General features: G+C 41.4%; 1 protein-coding gene across 7 annotated transcripts in view; it reads left to right on the forward strand.

The window, feature by feature from the left end:
- Positions 1 to 23,992, forward strand: part of NAV2 (neuron navigator 2) — a 531,973-nt gene that overhangs the window by 364,966 nt on the left and 143,015 nt on the right. For 6 of the 7 annotated variants that reach the window (XM_053388967.1, XM_053389004.1, XM_053389014.1 and 3 more), the window contains 3 exons: positions 2,726 to 2,778; positions 19,013 to 19,085; positions 22,928 to 23,237. In XM_053388967.1, the coding sequence (XP_053244942.1) occupies positions 2,726 to 2,778; positions 19,013 to 19,085; positions 22,928 to 23,237 (436 nt within the window). Of the gene's footprint in view, positions 1 to 2,725; positions 2,779 to 7,782; positions 7,959 to 19,012; positions 19,086 to 22,927; positions 23,238 to 23,992 lie in introns of those variants that run through there. The other variant, XM_053388985.1, reaches the window with a different exon arrangement.

A 23,992-nucleotide genomic window follows, 5' to 3' on the forward strand; every position in this document is an offset into this window, starting at 1 on the left:
ATGTAAGGGATTTTGTTTGCTGGTGACTTTTCATTTCTATATATAAGTTTGGAGAAACCAGCAGCTGCCCAGCAAAGCTATTTCAGGAATACTTCGCTGTCGCTTATAGCATAGAGGAGATGTTGCCATATACATTTAATACTCTGCGTCTCCATGTAGAAGCTAATAGTCTTGGAATGTGCCTGTCACCAAAGAGTTGAAGAAAAGCACTCTTTTAGGCTGCCTTCCAGTTTTTGATCCACTGAGTGTACAAGAAGCAAAAGTTAGGCCAATCCACAGTCTGCTTTAATGTGGAATTAAGCCATTTAATTTGCTCTTTTGACATGAAGAAGAAAGAAGCCATAATTCATCTTCTGAGAATTATGGAATGAGTACTTAAAAAGACCATTATTTTTGTTAAGGCATGTTTTCACCCAGTTGCCATATTTATGTATGTGTAGCATGTAGTATAGTGGGAGAAAACAGAAATATTGTTTGCAAATGTAGATATTTCTGCCATGCAATTATTTTGTTCTTGTTATGCTAGAGAGCTGATGCACAGAGATCTGTTTAATATCTGTATACTATGCTGCTTAAACTGATAGTTTTTTGCCCTAAAAGTAAGGGACTAGTGTGTTCTACTGGATGATATGCTGTACTTGTGTCTGAAAGACTGCAGTTAAAATCAAAACCTATACCTATAGTGTAAATCACTGGTCTTCAACTGGTGGATCATGTACCCACCTGATGCAAGGTGGGTCACAGAAGGCTACCACCATACAGCTATATGGTAAAAGATTGAGAAATGGGTCCCAAATGCATGTTTGGGTTAAATGTGGGTCCTGGGTCTGAAAAGGTTGAAGATACATGGTTTAGATGAAGTTGTTTGAGCAAGATATATCTCTCGAGCCATCTGGAATATTAAAATAATTGTCTACCACTCTTACTATTTCTTTCTCTGCTTTCTCTCCCACTTTGAAGCCATTGGCTAACCTACTGCCCTCTTTCCTTGTAACAGTAAGCCATGGCTAGAAATAACCTGTGGCTTACCACGAATGAGTGGAGTGCTGGTGCATGGTGCCGAATCATGCTTGCTTTGGTCTACCCTGACCAGAGCCAGAAAACAAATAATACAGTGGTACCTCGGGTTAAGTACTTAATTCGTTCCGGAGGTCTGTACTTAACCTGAAACTGTTCTTAACCTGAAGCACCACTTTAGCTAATGGGGCTTCCTGCTGCTGCCGTGCTGCCGGAGCCCGATTTCTGTTCTCATCCTGAAGCAAAGTTCTTAACCTGAAGCACTATTTCTGGGTTAGCGGAGTCTGTAACCTGAAGCGTATGTAACCTGAAGCGTATGTAACCCGAGGTACCACTGTATAGTGTTTGGCTTACCACTACGTGTGAACCCACACAACACGAAGCCAAGAACAAACTTTGACTTCAAGAGAAACAAGCCTCAAGTGCTGGTTCACACAGAACAGTAAGCCAGCCACTCCACAGTTTGTTTTTGAGCTGTCTCCGGAGAGGAGCAAAGTGGCCACGATTGACCAGCGTGCACATCACACTGTGGTAAACCATAGTTTTTCTTAGACTGCGGCTTACTATGATGTGTGAATGAAGCCAATGTTTTGTCACTAATGGCCTGTGTGAAACTTGTGAGTTGAGTCACTGGATGTCCATGTGAGTGGGAGTGTGCCCACTGGCCACCCCTCCTGATGCCAGCGTGTTCTCTGGGCTCTCAGTGGCTGCACATCTGGCAGTAATGGAAGAGGGCCCTTCTGCATGTACAACGTACTAGGGGTTACAACTTTCTGGTAAACTAGATTGGCTGCACAGGCCAGAGTTATGGAGGAGCCATATGCCACACATATGCAAGGCCACTTTCTCACTAAAATCAGATATGTAGCCACCTGGAGGCATGTTCAGGTGGGCATCAGCATCTGGGGTGTAGCCAGTGGGAGCATTCCTGATTTATCTTAATATGTTAACTTAACACCCCTTCAGTTACCAGCCCACAGCCTTTCAGTTCCTTATGACAATTCATAGGATCAACTGGGTAGGCCTCAGAGTCTTGGCCTCCCAACTGCCTTTAATTCATATGCTGCCACTGTCCCAACAACTATGATGGCACAAAATACTTTGAAAGAATTGGGAGAGAAAGATGATTGAGCCAAGGAATTGTGGAATCCTGTGAATCAGAATATTGAGTATCATCAACACCTCTGGACTAAATTGCACAGTAGCGGAATATATTTGCACCGTGTGCATTTATACTTTGTAGGTTCAGGTTAGTTGCTAGATCTTGGAAATGTGTCATCAACAACAGACTTCACCCACTGCTTGTAAAGTAAATGAGAATTTTTTAAAAATGTAATTTATTTACATCTGACTTGTACATCTGCATGGCTTATTAAGCAAACCAGCCATGCACTCATGCATAAAGAGTGATGTGGCTTCCAGATTTGAAACAATCGGTCTGGCAAAGATTACCCATCACTTTAAGAATTGCTGTCAGCCCAGTTGTCTCTTTTTGAAATGGTGGTGACCTTCTCCAGCTGTCTCTAGAGGAATGGCTCAGAAGAAGAATTTCACCGGATGGCTCTGGGTGTTTCACACATTTGTTTTGATTGGGCAACCATAGCTCTAGGCTGTTTGATTTAGTTGCAACAAGTGCTCTGAGAATAACTGCACCAGGTGTCTTTACAATAGGTTTTGTTTTGAAATAATTCTGTCTGTTCATTTTTAGCAAATGAGAAAATTGAAGACATCAATGGCTGTCCAAAGAATAGATCTCAAATGGTAAGTGAAAAATTAAATGTGTTTTGTCTTCACTGTGTTTTCCTCTAGGCATACTTAAGAGGAAGTGAGTTTCTTTGAGCTCAGTGGGACTTACTTCTGAAGAAACCTGTTTGGGTTTAGCTGCAGACATGATGGCATATTTAACATTTAATCAATCAACCAATATTGCTTTATTGCACAGCCATACAATATATCAAATCAGATCACATGGAAATCATTAAATTAATTACAATAATTGCATCTTCTGTTTATTAACTTGTTATTCACACATTGTGATTGAATCTTAGCTGCAACCCCTACTGTATAGGCTTGTTTAGCAGCACAGTTTAGAATATTAATGCAAGTGTATTGGACGTAGAGTTTTTAATTCATTTTATAGAATATTTAAAAATAGTATGGGGAAAGTATGCAAACATTTAATATACATCAATGTAATGCATTTATTACATTGATATTTGTTATGTGAACCGTTCGCTTAAAAGTTATACATTTTTCCTATGCTATATGCTTGCACAATGGAGCATTCCCCCTCTCCTTCCCCTGTGTGCACCCCCTATTCCCTCTGAAGTAGACTGGGGGGGGGGGGAATAACTCAAAAAAACAGCACATGACGGGAGGGAAAGGGGAATCATTCTGTCTGGCAAGCTTATATCCTTATGCAAATGGAATGCTTGTAATACTGTGATGTTGAATTCCATCCAGGGCTGGGAAGTTTTCATTGATGAACTAAAGTCACATTACTATATGACATGGTACAGCTGGCTGAGCCATCAAAAACATAACATTAATAACCTCCTTTATCTTAAAGGCTGATTCAGAAAGTGCTTTATCCTATCCCTTGTATGTTCAATGAAGGCCCTGTCTTTAGTTAATGGCATTAAAGTTAAGTTGTTCTGCACCCAAAGGACATCTGTTATGTGGCAACCAGAGACTAGGATTACTCTGCAATGGCACCCTGATTATGGAATGCCGCCCCCCAGGTATATGACTGGTGCCAATCCTGGGTAGTTTCCGGTGCCATCTCTTGAGTAGTTTCAGGTGACAGTTGAACAGCAACTTACTCCAGAGGGCTTTTATGATGATAAAATAAATTGACCAGTTTTGTTGTTGTTTGTTAACTTTTCTGCTACTGCCAATCTGGTTATGATTTTGTCTGGTCCCTTTATGTTGGTGCATGCTGATTGTATGTTTGATTTTTAAGTGATTGCACCCCATCCTATTATCATGTATTGATAAAGGCTGGATTAAAACTATTTCAAATAAATGAACTATGTGTTCAATATATGGAGCTAGGACTTTGGGGTTCATGGTTTTTATGATGGTTTTAAGTTCTGCTAATAAAATGAAAGTGTATTTTTTAATAAAAAAAATAATGATTAAGTTTTGAAAAAGATGCAGGTACCATTTCTAAAAGGCTAACACAGCCAGAAAGCATTGGGAGTTATTCTTAACCCTAGGAAAGTAAAGCTGGTTGAAGTGGTCTCAGACATGATGCTGAAGAACTTCAGGACCGTTGTCTTGGGGAACTTCAACATTCACACTGAGACTGCCTTTAATGATCCAGCTCAAGATTTCATGGCCTTCATGACAACCATGGGACTCTGTTGCCTGCCCTTAGTCTTTGACTCATCTGATATGAATGTGATGGTGTGGAGATAGGAGGAGGTGAGATAATCCCATTGTCATAGTCAGACAATTTCCTGGTCAACAAGGCAGTTCCTCCATTAAGATGGTCCACCTCTGGAGACACATGAAATCTGTTGGATTCCTAAATACTCTAGGAATTTTTTGACAGGAATGGGATTTAAGTGGTAAATAAGTGAATAAATAATCTGTTGAGGTTCTAATGTCACCTTGGAATGGTAAAATGTGATAGGCCATTGACACAATTGTTCCCCAGTGCCCCTTCTTGTGCTTAGGACCTGTGCTACTCCTTAGTACTCTGAGGAGTTACAGGTGATAAAACAGGCCGAATGATATCCAGAGTGAAAATGATGAAAAGCTTGCTTATAAAGGTGACAGAACGTTCATTAGAGCACATAGTTTAACACTACTTCTGTATCAGGCCAGCATGAAAGATGGAGAAAGCAGAACAATTGAACCAAAAGATAGGAAAGAGAGATGTAGCCAGAGGAAAGTGAATGAAGCTGTGGAACATCCAAGCAGTAATATCAGACAGGCAGAAGGAAATGCAGCCTTGACAAAGAAACCACAAATTTATCTTATAATAAGAACAGGAAATAACTGTGGTGACTGTGTGGTGCTTGTGGTAAAGTGGTGAATCTAAATTGTGCAGAGCTGAGCCTGGATGTTCATAGAGAGGGTGCCTTTGGCTTTTCTGTGGCTGTACATTCTCACAAATTTTGGTTTCATTTAATCTCAATTTGGGATTACTGAAATATCACACCCTAAAGACTTCAAGAGGCAGTTTGAATGAATGTAGCCAGCTGTACTAACTATTACAATGAAACCCTCCCAGGAGAATTTTAAGATTGAGAATAAAATTCATCTTCCTAACACCAAGGGTTTAGTTGGCTTTGAAAACTGTTACAGGGGAATCACAGAGGGGGCAACAAAAAGTTCAAAAGCATCAGAGACATTTTTTTTTTTGCCCTGCAAATTCTAGACAGGAATGTATTTAGAAGCATTAGCAATAGTATAGCTGTAGTAACCAACCACCCCCTGCCCAGAAAAAACCACCCTCAGTTAATGTCACATTATATGCTTTGGGCACTTACCCTGGGCAATATACTTAAAACTTTGTCATTTACTTCATATATATTTGCAAATGTATATTTATTTATTAATATAAATATTTATATGCTGCCTTTCACCCCAGCATGTCCTCTCAAAGCAGTTTGTAAATATAAGAAAACAATAACAGTAACCTCAGTTTTTAAAATGAGCAACACTGCAGCATCATAAATAAAACTCTGGTTCTCAAACAGCACAAAAAAGCATGACTGAACAAGACTGCTTTGCCAATCTTCTTGATGGCTGGGAGGGGAAGTGCTAAATGAGCCTTCTGAGGAGCGAGATCTAGAGTGTAGGCACCACCACTGAGAAGCCCCTGTCCCAATGAATGCACTAAACATATCTCAGATAGGGGAAAGATGAGAGCATAGTTTCCACAGGTGGGAGAGTAATGTGGGAGAAGGTAGTCTTTCAAATATCCCAGACTGAAACTATATAGAATATTAAAAGTAACAGCCATCACTTTGAATTGAGCATACCAAAAGCCAACACAGATTAAATAGCAGTGGAGTCACATACTCCAAATAACTAGCCCCTGCCAAGAGACTGGCAGTAGTATTCTGAACCAAGCAGCTGTTGTAAAATTGCAACCTATGCAAACCTAATTGGAAATAAGCCATATTTAATGCAATGGGACTTGCTTTAGGGGCTCCAAGTTTTTAGTATGGTCATAGCATCTTTAGCTACAGTAGGGATGTTAAAATACCCTTCGAAAGTACATCTATATACTCTTTGAAAGGAGAAGTGGCATTCTGAATACTACAAGAATATACCTTATAAGCCACCTGCAATACACCTAGACCTGCTTCAAACATAATTCAGATGACACAGTTGCTGCTAAGTGCCTGAAGTCACATTTACACCATATTTTAAAGCACTCTTACACCACTTTCACCTCATGGTGAAAGGAACTGTAGCTTGTTAAGGGTGCTGGGAACCATAGGTCTGTGATTTAATCCCTGTTTTAAAAGGCTCCATCTGCACTATACATTTAAAGCAATATCATACCACGTTAAACTATCATGGTTTAACTACCAAAGAACGCTTGGAAGTGTAGTTTGTTAAGGGTACTACTGTTACCCTCACAGAGTTACGATATTCAGCATCAATCCCTCTTCCCAGGATCTTGGGAATTGTAGCTCTGCGAGAGAAATAGGGGTCTCCTAGCAACTCCTACAGCCGTAGAGGTGGGATTCCACTAAATTGTGGCATTCATGGAATGCGGTCCACTCACAGAATGAGACCTTCCTCCTCCTGTTCTCTCTGCACCTCTTAAATCTGCTCTGGAGATTTGTGGAACAGCTACAAGGACATTGGGGAGGGCAGTGAGGGAAGTCCCATTGTGCGAGGAGACCTTGTTCCTCATAGGTATTCCCTGTGGGAATTAGATTCTAGTTCCCATTTACAGAGCTATGCAAAAGGAAGAGACCAGGTAGTTTCACCCTTTAATTAGTTCCCTTTTCCCTCCCTAAAAAATACACAAGAAACTCTCTTTTAAAGTTCAAATAACAAATAACTTTTACTCAGTGTACTTGCACTTGTTGGTTTAAAGATACAAGACAGGCAGGTGTTACTTATGTTACTAATACATATTACATAGAGTGGTATCTAAGACAAAAACTGTTGCAGACTAACTCTGAAGCAGACAGCAACACAACAGACCAGACCTACTTCTCAGCTGCTCGAAAAGACCATTAATAACTGCCATAACTGTACCAACTGCCGTAACTGTCTCTGGCAGAAGGTGTATGACATCACAGAGTACTGTATTGGAATGCTATAACCCTTCACTTAGCATTTGGGATGCTTTCATCCCACATAACCCACTTAGTGCTATGTTGAATTCCATCCATTGTTTGTGTGGAAAGGAAAGTGTTATCCCTGTACACAGCATTTCCCAAGTAAAAATGTGGAAGTTACAGCTCTTTGTAATGTAGACGGATCCACAATGCTTATGCTTGCATAGTCCAAATTGCCTTTTTCTAATTCCAAATGTGTGCTCTGGTTTCTGGATTATATTAATAGAACCCCTATTATTTCTATAGTCTGTTAAACAGTATACAGCGAGGCAGCCTGCAATTCTTCGTGCCACATCAGAATGTGAGGGGGGAACCTTGACAGGGATTTAATTTTATGGCAGAACTCTTTATACAACTGCTTCCACCTAGGCTGCTCTGACTATTTAAATATGCATCTATTTATAGAGTACCTACTACTGAGGTTTTCACACCTGAAATTGGCATTCTATTGAAGGCAGAAATAATATCCTTTCTCTATCTTTCCAAACTTCTAAAGCCTCTGAATGGAAGGAGTCTTCTTATTCTACTACTACTTTGCAATTTACTTTTAACACTTTTGGCCACAATTTAGTAGCATTGTCCTGTTCTGTTGCTGTGCTGAGAAATAGAGATCTCCTCAACTTTGCAGTAAGGGTCTTTTTGCATTGATTATTTTACATATTTTTCTAGAATGTTTTGTAAAAAATTGAATGGTTCAGAATTTTACATACAGTGGTACCTCAGGTTAAGTACTTAATTCATTCCGGAGGTCCATACTTAACCTGAAACTGTTCTTAACCTGAAGCACCACTTTAGCCAATGGGGCCTCCTGCTGCTGCTGCGCCACCGCTGCACGATTTCTGTTCTCATCCTGAAGCAAAGTTCTTAGCCTGAAGCACTATTTCTGGGTTAGCAGAGTCTGTAACCTGAAGCGTATGTAACCTGAGGTACCACTGTATATCCAAGGCTGCCATCCTATGCAAACTAATGCTCCTTGTTGTTGTTTAGTCGTTTAGTCGTGTCCAACTCTTCATGACCCCATGGACCAGAGCACGCCAGGCACTTCTGTCTTCCACTGCCTCCCGCATTTTGGTCAAATGCTCCTTAGAAGACCAGTAATGTACACAAGTGTAGGATTCCTCTGCATATCACAAACTTTCTGAGCTACATTCTAAATTTGAACTGCTTCACACTTTATTTGGTATTCAAGCTCCATCAAGCATTTGGACAAGTCTATCTTAGCTTGCAAAACCAAGATATGCAAAAGCAGTTTTCCTGCCCTTGTGACCCCCTTCACATGAGCTGCAGTAAAACCAGGAAGCTTCTAAATAACCATAGTTCCCCCTTTCATTCAAAACAGGAAACAATGGTTACCAGCCTCAGAACAAACCAGGATATTAAACCACAGTTTGAAGGCCTGTATTGATATGAACTACAATAGTCTGAACTGGCTCCAAGTGTTACACTAGTGTGTGTTGCAGTAAACGCCTGTGATCTGGGAGGGAAATGTGTTTGCAACCCCTTGGGAGGCGTGTGGCTCTCTTGCATGGTTGCACAAATGGTTCACATTTGTTATGACAACTCAGTGACAGGGCACAAGCTTTGTGTGCTCTGTGTCCTGGGCTCAAACCGTTGAAAGGACCAGGCAGTGGGTGATGGGAAAAGACCTGTGCTGAGATCTTGAAGAGCTTCTTCAACTCAGAGTAGACAATTATGGACTTGAGGGTCCATGGTCTAACACAGCATAAGGCAGTTTATAGGTTCCTGTCTGTTTTAGCTTCAGACTTTCCTTTTACCTTTCAACCCCATAATTCTATGTGCTATAGCTTGTGAAGGGCTAAAGCAGGGGTCAGCAAACTTGTTCAGCAGGGCGGCCATCCACTGTCCCTGAGACCTTGTGGAAAGCCAGACTATATTTTGAAGGGGGAAAATGAATGAATTCCTATGCCCCACAAAAAAACCCAGAGATGCATTTTAAATAAAAGGGCACATTCTACTCATGTAAAAACATGCTGATTCCCGGACTGTCTGCGGGCTGGATTTAGAAGGTGATTGGGCCAGATCCGGCCCCTGGGCCTTAGTTTGCCTACCCATGGGCTAAAGAGTCAAATTTTCCTACTTTCTTGTATAAGCCTGAGTGTGTTTCCATTGTCTTTCTAACACAGCAGGTTTGTTAGTTGTGTGGCCAACAAAATCCTGTGGGGCTGTTTTAGTACAAAATCTTAGAAATGCATAGCAGGGAGTATAAAAATCAAAACCGAGACAGAGACTTCTTTCAAGTTGTAGTGGAATGGACACAGATGGGAATTGGAAGAAAAGCATACATGGGATGCATGTATCCAGCTGAAAGATCTAAGCCCAGTGATTTCAGCACATTCAGCCAGACTTTTCCATTTCCTGTTTGGTATTTTTCATATTCATTTCTAGTGATGATTCTGGTATTGCATATAAATCCAGCTCACATTTTTAAAATGTAAGATGCTGACATTCTCATTTTAAATATACTTTTAAATTGTTTCTCTACCTTTTTAAAGGATACTTTTTATTAAATATTTTCCTCATTTACAAAAGCACATGCACTGTCTCTATTTTCAGGTTATGTTTTCTACAGATCAGTTATATTTGTTGTGAGACAATAGTTTCTCTACTTTAAACAGATATGGGAAATGGATCCTGGCAGAGAGCAAAAGGGTGGCCACAAAAGGGAGTGAAGAAAGATTGCTTCATCTCCCCAGGGTGGAGTGTATAAACACAAAATGAACTGGAATAAATCTGGCTGGGATGGATCTCAGTAACTGGTCCACCTTTCTGAGCTTTCTTCCTCTTTACTGGTTAGTAAAGAAAACATTTTATAAAGAGGGTAAGGACCTGTGCACAAACCCACTGGAACATGTAAGAGTATAAGATGAGCCTGTTGGCTCAAGCCAATGGCCCACCACTTAGTCCAGCATCCAGTTCTCACGGTGGCCAACCAGATGTCTGTGGGAAGCCTGCAAGCTAGACATGGGCACAATAGCATATCTGGGGATAGCCATTCATTTGCTGGGGGAAGAAGGCATGATTGTATGCCTGCTCTGGCGTGCGCAGAGATAGAATTTTAGCTTTGTGTTGTAAGCTAGTCAGAAAGCAGGTGCTAAGTTCAACCTGCATATATCAGGTTCCTTCACTGTATAGATGAGAAGCCTCAATGTATGGACTAACAGCAACATGTAAAGGAAAAGGTAAAGGTACCCTCTGACTGTTAGGTCCAGTCGCGGACGACTCTGGGGTTGCAGTGCTCATCTATAGGCCGAGGGAGCCGGTGTTTGTCTGCAGACAGCTTCTGGGTCCCACTCAGAAACATGTAGGGTAGGGCAATTCTGCTGGCTCACCGAGACTACACCAGGTCTGGAGAACCTGTGGTCTTCCAGATGCTGCTGGCCTTCAACTTGCCTCAGCTGCAGCCACCCTAGCTAATTTTCAGAAATAATGGGACTCAGAGGGTGAAATTCAATGTTGCACTATGTTGAGAATTCCATCAGCTTGTCAGTTGGAAAGATTTCAATAACAACAACAACAACAACAACAACAACAATAATAATAATTTATTTATACCCCACCCATCTGGCTGGGTTCCCCTTGCATGCTGTTTTGGGGTTTCCTTACCCCCAACTATGCACCTGCAGGGGGTGCATGGGGAGAAGACAGGGGGGAAAGTTCAAGTGGAAGACCTTGCACAAGGCTTCGGCTAAAAGGATTCATTAGGTGAATCCCTCCCATAGTCTAACAATACCTGGAGTTCTACAGGTTCACCATCTCAGTTCTTACCACATACCAGATTTGCCATTTGCTATTACAGCCATTATGCTTCTCTAGACAGACATGATGGGTAGAAGGAAAACTGTGGACATTATTCAGCATCAGCATCAGCATCAGCATCAGCATCAGCATCAGCATCAGCATCAGCATCATTTATATGCCACCCATCTGACTGGAAACCACCAGGTGCTGTGCAGAAATACCCACAAAGATTAATCCACATTACAATATGAATGTTAAAGAGCATAAGAACTTTCTTTTTTGGCTGGCATTTGGTGGCTTGCTTTGCAAGTTAGGAGTGATGTAGAGTAGAGCTCAGAGTAGACCAAGTGAAGTCAATGGACAAGCCTCCAGGTCAAATCAGGATATGAGCTCATGCAAGTAAATAGCAAAGATCTTCAAACAATGTTGCAGAGTCTTAAGAAGAAATATAATAGCACGCAGACACCATGTTCTTGCACTTTATCTTGAGGTTTTTTGAACTGTTTACAGATGTGCATCTTTACAGTTGTGCAGTATGCAGATTAATAGTGTGGTGGGGTTGAAAGCGACATGGTTCTATTTGTGCCATTTTTCAATCTGCCCCCCCCCCAATTCTCTGGTGCTGATTCTGTCCATGTGTTTAGAAAGGGAGCGTTCTAGTGCTCATCTTTACCTCTTTTTCTTTGCTGTACTATAAAGTGGCCCTGCAAATGAGGAGGAGGTGCAGGACTGTTGAATATCAGAACTGGCTGCCAGATTTGTTCAAAGAGTAAAAGAAAACACAGAATCTCATTTTGGCAAATCAACAGACTTTGTTGTGTTTGTTTTGGATAGTGTGCAGCCTTGGCCTAGGGCAGAAAACATAAGAAATGAAAGGTTTAAGTATAGGCCAGGGGTAGGAAACCTAAGGCCAATCGCCTTCTCAATCCAGCCTGCGGACGGTCCGGGAATCAGCATGTTTTTACATGAGTAGAATGGGTGCTTTTATTTAAAATGCATCTCTGGGTTATTTGTGGGGCATAGGAATTCATTCCCCCCCCCAAAAAAAATAGTCCGGCCCCCCACATGTTCTGAGGGACAGTAGAGTGGCCCACGGCTGAAAAAGGTTGCTGACCCCTGGTATAGGCCTTCCCAACTGGGAGCTGATTCACACATCACTCCCCAAACTCCTGCCCATAGCTGTGTAACTATAGGATTGCTTTCCACATTTGCATTTCTCCAAAAACATACAACACACGAAAATACACTCCTTTACCATGAAGTTACAAGCTGCTGCAATGACATGGCTAAGAGGGTGTGCAAAGAAGCCACTGCTTGAAACTTGCTTGAGCCATCCAGGAGGTCACTAAGGAGACTCAGAAAAGCCTCCATCACATAAGCACTGCCTACACATACAATAAAGCATTTGATGCAGGAGTGACTAGTCCTCTGTTTGGAGGCCTGATTCAACCCCACTAAGCAATTTTTTCCCCTGCAGCCACCCCTCCCCTGCCACTGTTTGACAGTGGGAGGAAAATGTGTGTTGTTGTTGTTTTACAAAGACATAGTGCTGGGGTGGGGATTTATTATTTTATTATTTTTTTAAATTAAATTTATATAGCACCCTTCATCAAAAGATCTCAGGGCAGTTCACAGAATAAAATACAAGATAAAACACAAGTAAATAATTAAAGTCAACAAAACAAGAACACCTCCCCTTCCCACAGATACATTTAAAAGGCTGTGAGTTAAAAGGCCTGGTTGAAGAGGAGTGTTTTCGCCTGGCGCTTAAATATATATATAATGATGGCGCCAGGCAAACTTCCCTGGGGAGAGCATTCCACAAATGGGGAGCCACTGCAGAAAAAGCCCGTTCTTGTGTTGCCATCCTTCAGACTTCACATGGAGGAGGCACGTGAAGCAGGGCCTCGGATGATGAATGCAGAGTCTGGGGCAGTTTATATGGGGAGGGGCAGTCCTTGAGGTATAGCGGTATTGAGTTGTTAAAGGCTTTATAGGTCAAAACCAGCACTTTGATCTAAACTCTCTGCCCAGTTCAGTACCCTGATAGTGATGCAAGACACCTGTCACAGATTTATCAGACCAATAATTTGATGAGCAGGGAGGGGCAGTAATCCTCCCCACTCGGGTGATCTGGTTGCCTATGTGTGTGTGTTGTGTGTGCGAGTACGAGGTAGCCACACCTGTGCAAGTACGAGGTGGCCACACCTGCAACTGGCATGCAGCCTGTGGAGTGTTGTAGAAGGGTAAATAAGGCAAACCCTTGGTCCAAAAGGTTCATGAATGGTTCCCACACCTGTGCAAGCTGCATCCCTGCAGAGACTTTCTTGCACAGCCAAGCAACTCTTTAAGGCTGCCTAGATGTACATACAATCTTGGATGAGTACAGTTTGGAGAACTGGGCCAAAGCTATCAAAATGAATTTTGATAGGAACAAATGTAAAATTCTACATTTAGGCAGGAATAACCAGCTGCACAAACAGAAGATAGGGAATGACAAGCTTAACATGAATCAACAGTGTGATGCAGCAGCAAAGAAAGCTAATGTTATTCTAGGCTGCATCAATAGAAGTTTAGTGTCCTGATAAAGGAAAGTAATAGTCCCACTCAATTCTGCCTTGATCAGACCACACCTGGAGTACTGTGTCCAATTCTGGGCACCACATTTTGGAAGGATGTTGACAAGCTGGAATGTGTGCAGAGGAGGGCAACCAAGATGATGAAGGGTCTGGAAACTAAGCCTTATCGGGAATAGGGACCATATAGAACACACATAGTTGAAAGGTTTGGCTTCACAATCCTGCAAAGTTGTTAGGAACTTCAGTTCTGCTTGAATTCCTTTCACTATGGAGGCCTTTTTTCTGAGTGTCGCTGCCATGAAGTTGTGGCAGAGAATTTGGCCTACTCCATAATGGCACCTTCTCTGTAGAATCCAGTCCAAAAGGAGCTTGCCAAACCAGCTTTTACCCAGGTGTAAAACTGCATATTTGTTTCAGCAAATCTGAGTTGTGTTCTTTGTTGTACCTTAAAGTGGCACTCAGGTTTTAAAAAAGCTGTATCAACAATGTTTAAGAAGTGATCGGTAAAGAACTTGCTAATGGACGATTTGTGTAATGCTTTTTGTTGGTTTTATTGGTAAAAAGTAAAGGTTTCCAAAGAAAACTAATATTCCAGGCACCTACACTTTAGTGCTGCTGTTATGATTTCAAGTCTTTTTATATACTTTGCATTTTCACTGTTGTACCTGAAATGCTGGATGTAGCTTGAGACAATGGTATGGCTCTCTCTCTCTCCACGTCCTATCCTGCTAGCATGGATAATTTACATGAAGTTGTCGTGTTAAGTATTCCTAGGAAAATGATACCATGACAACTGCCACAACAGATGGTATTTTTCTTGTCTCTAAGATACGGAACAAACATTCAGTGATATCCTGCCCTTTTGTGATTTGTAAAATATTTTGGGGCTCCACTCAAATGTTATGAATCAAAACAGATTTCCTGGAAGAAACATGCTGGTGGCCGTCAGGAACTAGCATTCAAGTTGTATTAATAAAGGGGCATCAAAATAGAATTATGTAGGAGGACAATGAGTCTTGTGGGCCTTATTTAAAATTCCACTTAACATCAGTAAACTTTTAACCTCAATACTTTTGTTTTTAATAGAAATATCTGCACTGTCAAGATGCTTGCCTTAGTAAATAACCCACCTGAATTTTTAGTGCTTCATTTTGGCTTCCAGCCAAGTTGAATGATGTTTAAAGTTTAGGGTTTTGGTTTTTTTAATGTTAAGATCTTTCATATGTATCATGGGGCAAACTCTTTCACACACATTTTAAAAGTATGATCTCCCCAATTCATCAAAGGCTGCATCTCTCTGGGTTCCTTTATCTCCAGTAGGATATATATTCGGGGTGTTCTTTGTTGTATTCCTGCCAAATATCTACAACTGCAAGCATGTTCCTCTTGTTGGATTGGTGAAACATGCACAGTACTGTATTCAGCAATGGTAGAGCCAATCATATATTTGAAGTGGGTAAAAGGGATGGATCCTTTCCTTTCTTCTATGGGTGCTGGCTTATTTTCTGTCTGATCTGACATCAAGTCTTTAATAAATGGCTACTGGCAGGGTTTGTGAACTAGCTCTAATTGCTTTCTGAAATGAGTACAAAAAGTTCTTTTTTAAAAAAAACTTTGGGTCAGAGGATGGTATCCTGTTGGGTAAGGTGTCCTCTTGGTGTCCTGTTGGGTTAGGATCACACACACACACACACACACACACACACAACTTTTCTTTGCATGCTGCCTTTCCATAATTCAGATCATGCTTAACATGAAAAAAATATCATAATTTGCAAATATAACAAAAATAGTCATAATAAATAAATAAATTTGGTACACAACCAAATCAACAATTTCCACACTAAATCATAATAAGATCTAAAAATAAAAATACCAAAAAATATTTTCAATAACAGCAACAACCCTCCTCTCAACAGAAATTCCTTAAACAATACCCCAACCCAAGTGTCTGTTCAACAGCCTCAGTTTTCGTAGCTGAAGTCAGTCAAGGTCCCCACTCTCTCAGGCCAGTTGGAAAAGGCCTGCAAGTTCTGAAAGCCAGGTCTTTCAGAACTCACACCCATGATGGTCCACAGTGTCCTACATCATTTGTTAAGGGTATGCAACTTACTAAATTTCATGCTGGGCACTTGGAAGCCAGAGGATGGGACTTGTATCTCAGCTGCATAGGATTCTGACAATGGAGGTTTGCAGGATGCAGGAAGCCACTACAGAACGAACCTTTCTGGTTCCTTCATGCTTCATAGTGGATTTTGGGTCTTAACAACAATTTTGATGCCCTGAAATTAGCTGTGACTGTGTAAGGAAACAGGGCATGCCTATCTGCATTTCCAGACTCCCACGTGGATACTTTGTTTAACGCCCATTACTTGAAACATATGCAGCCTTCTGCACACACACTCTTCCTGGTTTCTTCACTTTTCATATTTGTCAGACTTAGACAATGGTAACTGAGGTGAAAGAATAGATTGAACAGTGTATCTTAACTCTAGATGTGCTAACTGATGGCCAAGAAGAGGCTACACAAACTGTTTTTTAAGTCTTCTCTCTGCTGCGATTAGTGACATTTACCAGACATGCTTACTAAGCTAGAAAGATTTTACTACTTATGCTTTTTCCAGCTCAGATCTTTATTGGCTGCTGTTTAAGCCTACATTATGTGCACTTTGCAGCAAGGCAGGTTTGCTATTAAACGATATGTGACCAAATATAGTTTTAGTTGTAGCGCTCTCTCTCTCTCTCTCTCTCTCTCTCTCTCTCTCTCTCTCTCTCTCTCTCTCTCTCTCACTCTCTCTCTCTCTCACACACACACACACTCACTCACTCACTCACACACACACAGTGTTTTTTCTTAAATAAATGCTTAGGGGTACTCTCATTTTCCTATTCATATTGAAATACTGTCCCTCAGTGAGGCCAAACTTAGATCCACAAAATGTTTAGGGGTATGTGTACCCCTGTGTCCTCCCAGAAAAAAAGCACTGTGTGTGTGTACAGTAAAACATCAAGCCCTGTATAGTAAAACTGAAAGTGTGTGTTTTAGTATGAATGTGCAGAATAAATGATGGACTACAGATGTATGGTGTTTGTCATTGAAGATTTGGATGAAGACTGTCACATAGCAAGGCAAGGACTGAGTCACATTACAGGCGTAAAATGCCGCTCAGACGTTCCTTTTCTTAATTTGGATCAAAGCTGGTTTTGGGGAAAATTCATCAATATGCAGTGTTTCATAAGTGAAAAACAGGATAGATAGGGATTGTGGCTAATGTTGCGTGTACACTGTACCAAACCAGCAGTGGTAGCATACAGGATGCAGAGTAAACTGAAGTGTGTACATAGCCAATAACTCTTTTGCGCATTAAACAAGAACATTTACAGGAAATTTCACACTCCACCCAGATATAACTCCAGTACCACCTACTGATTAAACTATATGATACTATCCATATTGTGGTCATATACTAAAATGTTTTATAATATTAGGGTAAACATTTTTATTGTGTGTGCTATTTTACTATTCATAATGAGCTTTTTATATGGAGGATTAGTTTCAAAACCGGTTCCCTTACTTGCAGTTAGAAGTGGCGGAAGTTTCTCCTGCATAATATAGGCCTGGTTTACACACACAGCATAATGAGGTAAGAATAAGGTAGTAGAATTCTCACCTGGTAGAATGGATTACACCAACTGCAGTTAGGCAATCACATTTCTTGTGTTAAGAAAACAAAAACCTCCTGCAAAAAGAAAACCAGCACAATAGGAACAGGCTAGGTTAAAAACATTAATCATAGGGTCTTGGGTTTTGTTCTGGGGGGTTGTTGGTTTCCATGCAGGAGCATTAAAAATGGTGCTCCCCTTCTTCAGCCTGAAGTGGCATAGCTCACTTTATCACCTCAGGATTCTACTATTTCCTTCTTCTGCGTGTCTTGACCAGGCCATATAAATTAGAAAACCCAGAGATATTTTTTGCAGGGGGAGAGGAGAGAGGGATAGCTCTTCTTTAGTCTCAAAAGCAATACTTTCAGTTTTTGTTTAGATACCTGGTGGTAATTGAACTTGGAGCTGGTGTGCCTTTAAATAAGAGGACAGAGAGAAATAATTTTACATTAGGATTGCTGGGGAAGGGAATGTTACCCACACAATGATTTTTCTGGCCAAATGAAGTTTATAGTGATAATACTCCCATGTCACATTGAAAGAAATTCTGAATACAGTGGTACCTCGGGTTAAGTACTTAATTCGTTCCAGAGGTCCGTACTTAACCTGAAACTGTTCTTAACCTGAAGCACCACTTTAGCTAATGGGGCCTCCTGCTGCTGCCGCGCCACCAGAGCACAATTTCTGTTCTCATCCTGAAGCAAAGTTCTTAACCTGAAGCAATATTTCTGGGTTAACGGAGTCTGTAACCTGAAGCGTATGTAACCTGAAGCGTATGTAACCTGAAGCGTATGTAACCTGAGGTACCACTGTATCTGCATAGCCCATATTGTAGTTCTCTTTATTTTAAATGAAGAAGAGACTCACCATGCGAAACAGCCGTTGCCTTCAGTAATCAGCTGCTATTCATACCATTTAGAGAATGATGTGAGTAAACATGCTCTGGATTCCAGTTGAGGTTTCTAGTTTCCATTTTTGAATTCTACTGCCTCCATGACTGGAAATTTCTGCCAGCTGTCCCACTTAGGAGTAAATGAGAAACTTTCCTCACATCAAACAAATATGGTGCCCCGTGTTTATTTTCAGCAGACAGTGACAAGAAACATTGGAAACGTTACTCTTGGGACCCATTTGTATATTGGGCTGGTAGCGTGGCACAGCTGGGAACAAACTGGCTCTAAATCAGTTGGCAGGCATATGTGTGTCTGAGAGAGAGATCCTTATTTGGTTGAGGCAGTCTTAACCGTGTCATAAAAAGGTTCCCCCAAATAAAGATTTTGTTACCTGAACCACCCGAACCACATGTGGAACTGTGTCACACAAACCACTTCCCATGGGGCTTATTCTCCCTGTGGTATCTAATGCAAGTTAAGGGCAGGTCTGCATTGTCTTTCTATTATATGAGTGATAAGAACATAAGGTATTGTGGTCTGCACAAACATAAGCAATTCACTATGGCCTGCTCAGAAGGTGTCATGTTGGTGTAGCTCCTTGGAGAAAAGGAGGGTTATAATTGTAATAAATAATAACGTAAAGTATTATGCAGAGGATTTTGACATGAACTTCTGCCTGACAAGTAGATTTCACATGAATAGTAGAATGAAGTCAAAAGGGTGCAGTAATGCATTTTCATTTATCTCTCATTCCCTCTCTCTTTCTCCCTCTTTTTCTCTTTTTAAGATTGAAAATATAGATGCGTGCCTGAGTTTTTTGGCTGCCAAAGGAATAAACATACAGGGACTGTCTGCAGAAGGTGAGTCCGTATTTGTAGTATTTATATAGCAACAAGATTAGTGGAGCTACAGGACAGTCTTATAGATTACGATGATGACAAAAAAATAATACTAACCACCGTCAGTGTGAATAAATATTTTATATCGTAACCTGCATTCAAGTCTATTAGAGTTCAAGATAGCAGTGTATCTGTTTCATCTAATACTAGGTGTAAAGTATAAATAGAAGTTAGCTTGTTTATCATTGTAAGGATGACACAATTTTGACTTTGACTGATTTGTGTGCACTCAGTTGGCCAAACCAGATTCAGGCAATGAATTGTGCTTTGTGGTTAATTTATCTATAGAGGTCATATGTCTTAAAGGTGCTGATATAAAATAATCCAATGCTCAGACTGTAATTGTTTAAACTCCTTCATGGCATAATCATGAATTAGGTATGTTTCATGCCTGCTTAATTAAAAACAAGCTGTATGTTGTCTGGCTCTTATCCAAGCTCTGTGGGCAACTCCTGATATTCACTTGGGATAGACACGTTGAGCTGTTCCTGGTGCTATGAGGTCAATAGGGAAACTCTTGTTTGCATCAGAGTCATTGTGCACACAAAAGGTGATCCTTGATTGGGCTGCGTGGCGAAGCTATTTGTATGTTCATCACAGCTCTGAGTTGCTATTTTACTTTCACTTGCATGAATGCAAGCGGAAGCAGGAGTTAGCCACTTCAGTAAATGGCAGTTAAATCTGCCGCTGAACGCTTTCTCTTACCCCTCCTCACTATTCTCAAAATTAGCAGTTGGATTTGCAAATACAGGTGAGCCTGTTTTATTCTTGGTCATTTATGTGAAAGACAGATTGTGTGAGTTTTGTATGCATTTTTACTTGCGAATAAGGTTTACCTTGACAGCAAAAGCTGCCACAATTTCCTTGAGTTCACACTGCTGCTTTGAGAGCACATTTATACATGGCAGCTGCCAGAATGCTTAAATGGAAGATCAACAGATCAACTCTCGGCTGACATGGGAAAGATTCCCTCATTCCCTGGGTAGGAGAATCCCGGTTGCCAGCAAATGGAATCTCCTGGCTCTAAACAAGAACACTGAGCATGGAGGGAATCCCAGCTGCTTATGCCAATGGGATAATTATACTTTTTCTTTCTGTCTTCCACTCTCAGGCTGAATTATATTTATGTTTAAAGTAAGAGCACTAAGTGGCAGACAAGTACTGTACATACAAAATATGACTTTCAAATCCAAAACAAGGGGAGCCCAGAAATTCAACAAGTCATTTTTTTGTTTTTCCCTGTACAACGACATGATAGCTTTCAAGTTTTTCAGGAAAGGGTTTCTTCCAGTTAAGGGCTGGTTCACACATGCCTTTACCTCATCAAAATTTGTTGAATCGCAGCTGAGTGACTCCATTAAAAAGCATTATGTTTCAAGTTGTTAATATGAAATTATATGAAAGTCCTGCCAGGAAAGCACATTTTCACATGCAAGTCTGTTCCTCCATGCTGCTGCTGCTGCTGCTGCTGCTTCTCTTCTTCTTCTTCTTCTTCTTCTTCTTCTTCTTCTTCTTCTTCTTCTTCTTCTTCTTCTTTTTCTTCTTCTTCTTCTTCTTCTTCTTCTTCTTCTTCTTCTTCTTCTTCTTCTTCTTCTTCCTCCTCCTCCTCCTCCTCCTCCTCCTCCTCCTCCTCCTCCTCCTCCTTGCTTAGTACTGAGCCTCTTCAGCTAACTTTCTGTGTGGCTTCTTTTGCTTCCAATTGTGATTTGAGTGGTTTGTGTCACAAGGGGAAAAGAAGAAGAGAAATAATATAAAAAACTGAAGTAAAGGAGATCAAGGCATCCAAGACAACAGAAACCTCACAGCATGGAAGCTTCCAAACACCAGACTGAAAAAAGAAACCCTCCCTGCCCTAAAAAAAACCCAGAACATCTGGCAGTATTTTGCTTTCAGTTTTTAAAAATACCCTTTTTTGTGGCCAAAATGGAAATGACTGGGCTACAGACTCACATCGACAAAACCTATGTGTATATATTTAAACAGACACACAGGACAGAAGGGAGCAGCAAGAGGAAGTAATTCAGACTGTACTAGTCGGCAAAAAACAAAGAGGTTGATGTGCCCTCTATGTGCAAAGTCCAGTGGCATAGCGCCAGGTGAATTACCTCAGTCCATCTCCTGAGATAACTTAACAGGAAATGCATCTGTAGCGATTATTTGAAACCTAGTTTATAGCTTACTTCTAAACCAGCACTCTACAAAGTCCAGTAATGTTTTGCTAATCCATTCGTTGGGCTTGGGCTTAATTTTTAGGGTGTGTTACCTGTATCGCTATCAGAAGATGCATGTTACCGGGACATGAATTGTATTAGAAATTAATTGGCACTCATCTAGTTATTCTGGCCACAACGTTGTAGGGTGGGTCCACATGAACTTCCTCACTGAAAGCACACGAGAGGGTTTGTGGAGTCACACCAGCTAGCTAGCCCTATGCGTGCTAAACCAATAGGATGATCTTGCCTCTCTCACCAGCCAGGTGTTTGGTGGCTATGTGAACTATACAGTCTTCCCTCATGCAAATTGGGAATCCTGATTGACCCTGTGGCAACAAAAGGCCACTTCACATGGCCAGTCGCTATATGTATAGCTGCCATGGGCACTGATAGGTCATCTGCAAGGGATTCCCACACAGCCCGATTAATGTTGTCAGCCTTCATGCCACGTTTGCAGACATCTTTGTAATGCAGAGTTAGCCTGCCAATGGGTCTGGTGCTTAAAGCCAGCTCCCTGTAGAGCACGGCCTTGGGGATCCTGCCATCTTCCATTCTGTGGGCATGACCAAGACATTGCTGAGACTCAAGTACAAACATGCTGGGAATGTGGACTTGGGAGAGCACATCTTTGTGTGAGACTCTGTCCTGCCATGAGATGCCCAAATTCTTCATGATGCAGCACATATGAAAGGTATTGAGGCATCACTCCTGGCAGATGTAAATTGCCCATGACTCTCTTCAATAAAGCAGCCTGCTCAACATGCAAGCCTGGTAGACCTTCATCCTTAGTATTGGTTATTGGCATTGCATTCTCCACTCCACTCCATTTCCACTATTGTTGTGGAAGTGACTTTTACATCATGTGAAAGCTCAAATAGAATGTGAAAATTAAGAGTTAGCAAAACGTCATGAAAATGGAATAAACTGTCATGTGAATGCAGCCTAACAGTATATTCTTCTTGGTTTTTCTTAAATTGAGAAGTGTTTGCCATGATCCTGAAATGTGCTTTCATGGGGATTGACATGTCTTCAGAAGTAGCCAAGGAAAGTGAAATATATCTATTGCCCCTTCCCCTGCAGTAGGTCATATTGTGCTTAGAGGCCTGGGAGTCTTAGAAATAAGAACCTGGACTCAGTCTATGCTTCCTAGACGGAGAGGTTTATTTCAGAGTTCTTTTCTTATGGTTACATGCAAACTACGATTCTTCCTTGCAGAATTCTCTGAAAGTCCTGGAATGAAGTAGACTATGTTTAGCCCAGAGCATTCTGGAATCCTGGTCTGGATTAAGGAATGGATCTGCCATAGGCATGGCAGGTTCCATTGTGCACTTTAGTGCTGATGGATGCCTAGCTCACTAAATCTTCTCTGCCATAGTACCAAGCTCCCTGTCTGCATTTAGTTTCTGCAGGGGAGAAATAACTAATTTGCCCAGTGGATGATGCCCAGTTTTAATCAATTGTGACAGCAATTAGGTTTGCAGGGAGCTGTCAGTAGTACTATGAATAGTGTTAAGGCTTAAACTAGCAACTCTACTGAATGTATAAAGTGCATTGGATGCTGATATAAATGACTTGTGATTTGTCTTGCAGAAATCAGGAATGGGAATTTAAAGGCTATCTTAGGCCTTTTCTTCAGTCTGTCACGATATAAGCAGCAGCAACAGCAGCCCCCTAAACAATATTCACAGCCCCACCCATCCCAGCAACCTCCCACATCACCCCAGCAAGTAAGGCCTCCATCCCAGTGCCAATTTGGGCTGCAAGAACAGCAAATCCAACAAGAACAGCAGCAGCAGCAGCAACCACCACAATCTGTGCCAGCATCACCCCAGTCTCAGTGCCAACAACCCCAGCAAGCACCACATCCTCAGTTAAAAGCACAACCAGAAATGCAGTCCAGGTGGGTGTTCCTTTTCAAAATCTTCTTTTTGTTTTAAAATGTCAAGTGTTTCACGGATGCTAAAATAGCATCTTACTTTGAAATCTTTGCACCTGGAAATAACTGTAGCTAACATGAATTAGCTCGATTTCTTTTTCACCCGGGTAATGGATTTGGAATGTCCATCAATTTTTTAAAATGCATGTATCAGATAGAGGTGGAGCAAAAGAAAACATCCTAAAAATAGAAGTTAGGAAGGCCAGTGTACACTGCTGAGTGCTTTGGTGTGGATGTGGGAGCAGGCGTTGCTCAATCGAGTCCCTGCACTCCTCCTCTTAAACAGCTGGCTGTGCAATTCCTGTTTTATTAACGCCCTCTCCAGGCGTTCAGAGTGAACATGTGAGGACAGTGAGCTTGCTGTCTTCCAGTGTCACAACAGGAGACCTTCGTGCATCAAATAGGACTGTCTGAAGGAGCTTCTAACCATGCTCAACTGACTGTGGTTAGAAGGTTCCACACAATGGGCAGGCCTGAATAATCAGGGCTCCTGGCTGCAGGGAGGCTGCTAAAAATGTTCAGCTGAGTATCCTTAGAAGTTCCCCTCAGACTTCCCCATAGTGTAGCAGGGCAGGGCGGCACACGTTGGGTGGGGATGTTAGGGGTGGGCCCACTGCACATTCCCATCTCCTCTAAGTTGTTTGAATGCCTTGACTGGATTCCACATGGGGAGCCTGGCACCTGGATTGTATGGGAAGGAACTGTGTCTGCAGCATCCC

Source organism: Podarcis raffonei, chromosome 1 (assembly GCF_027172205.1).
Source record: "Podarcis raffonei isolate rPodRaf1 chromosome 1, rPodRaf1.pri, whole genome shotgun sequence".
Taxonomy (NCBI): Eukaryota; Metazoa; Chordata; class Lepidosauria; order Squamata; family Lacertidae; genus Podarcis; species Podarcis raffonei.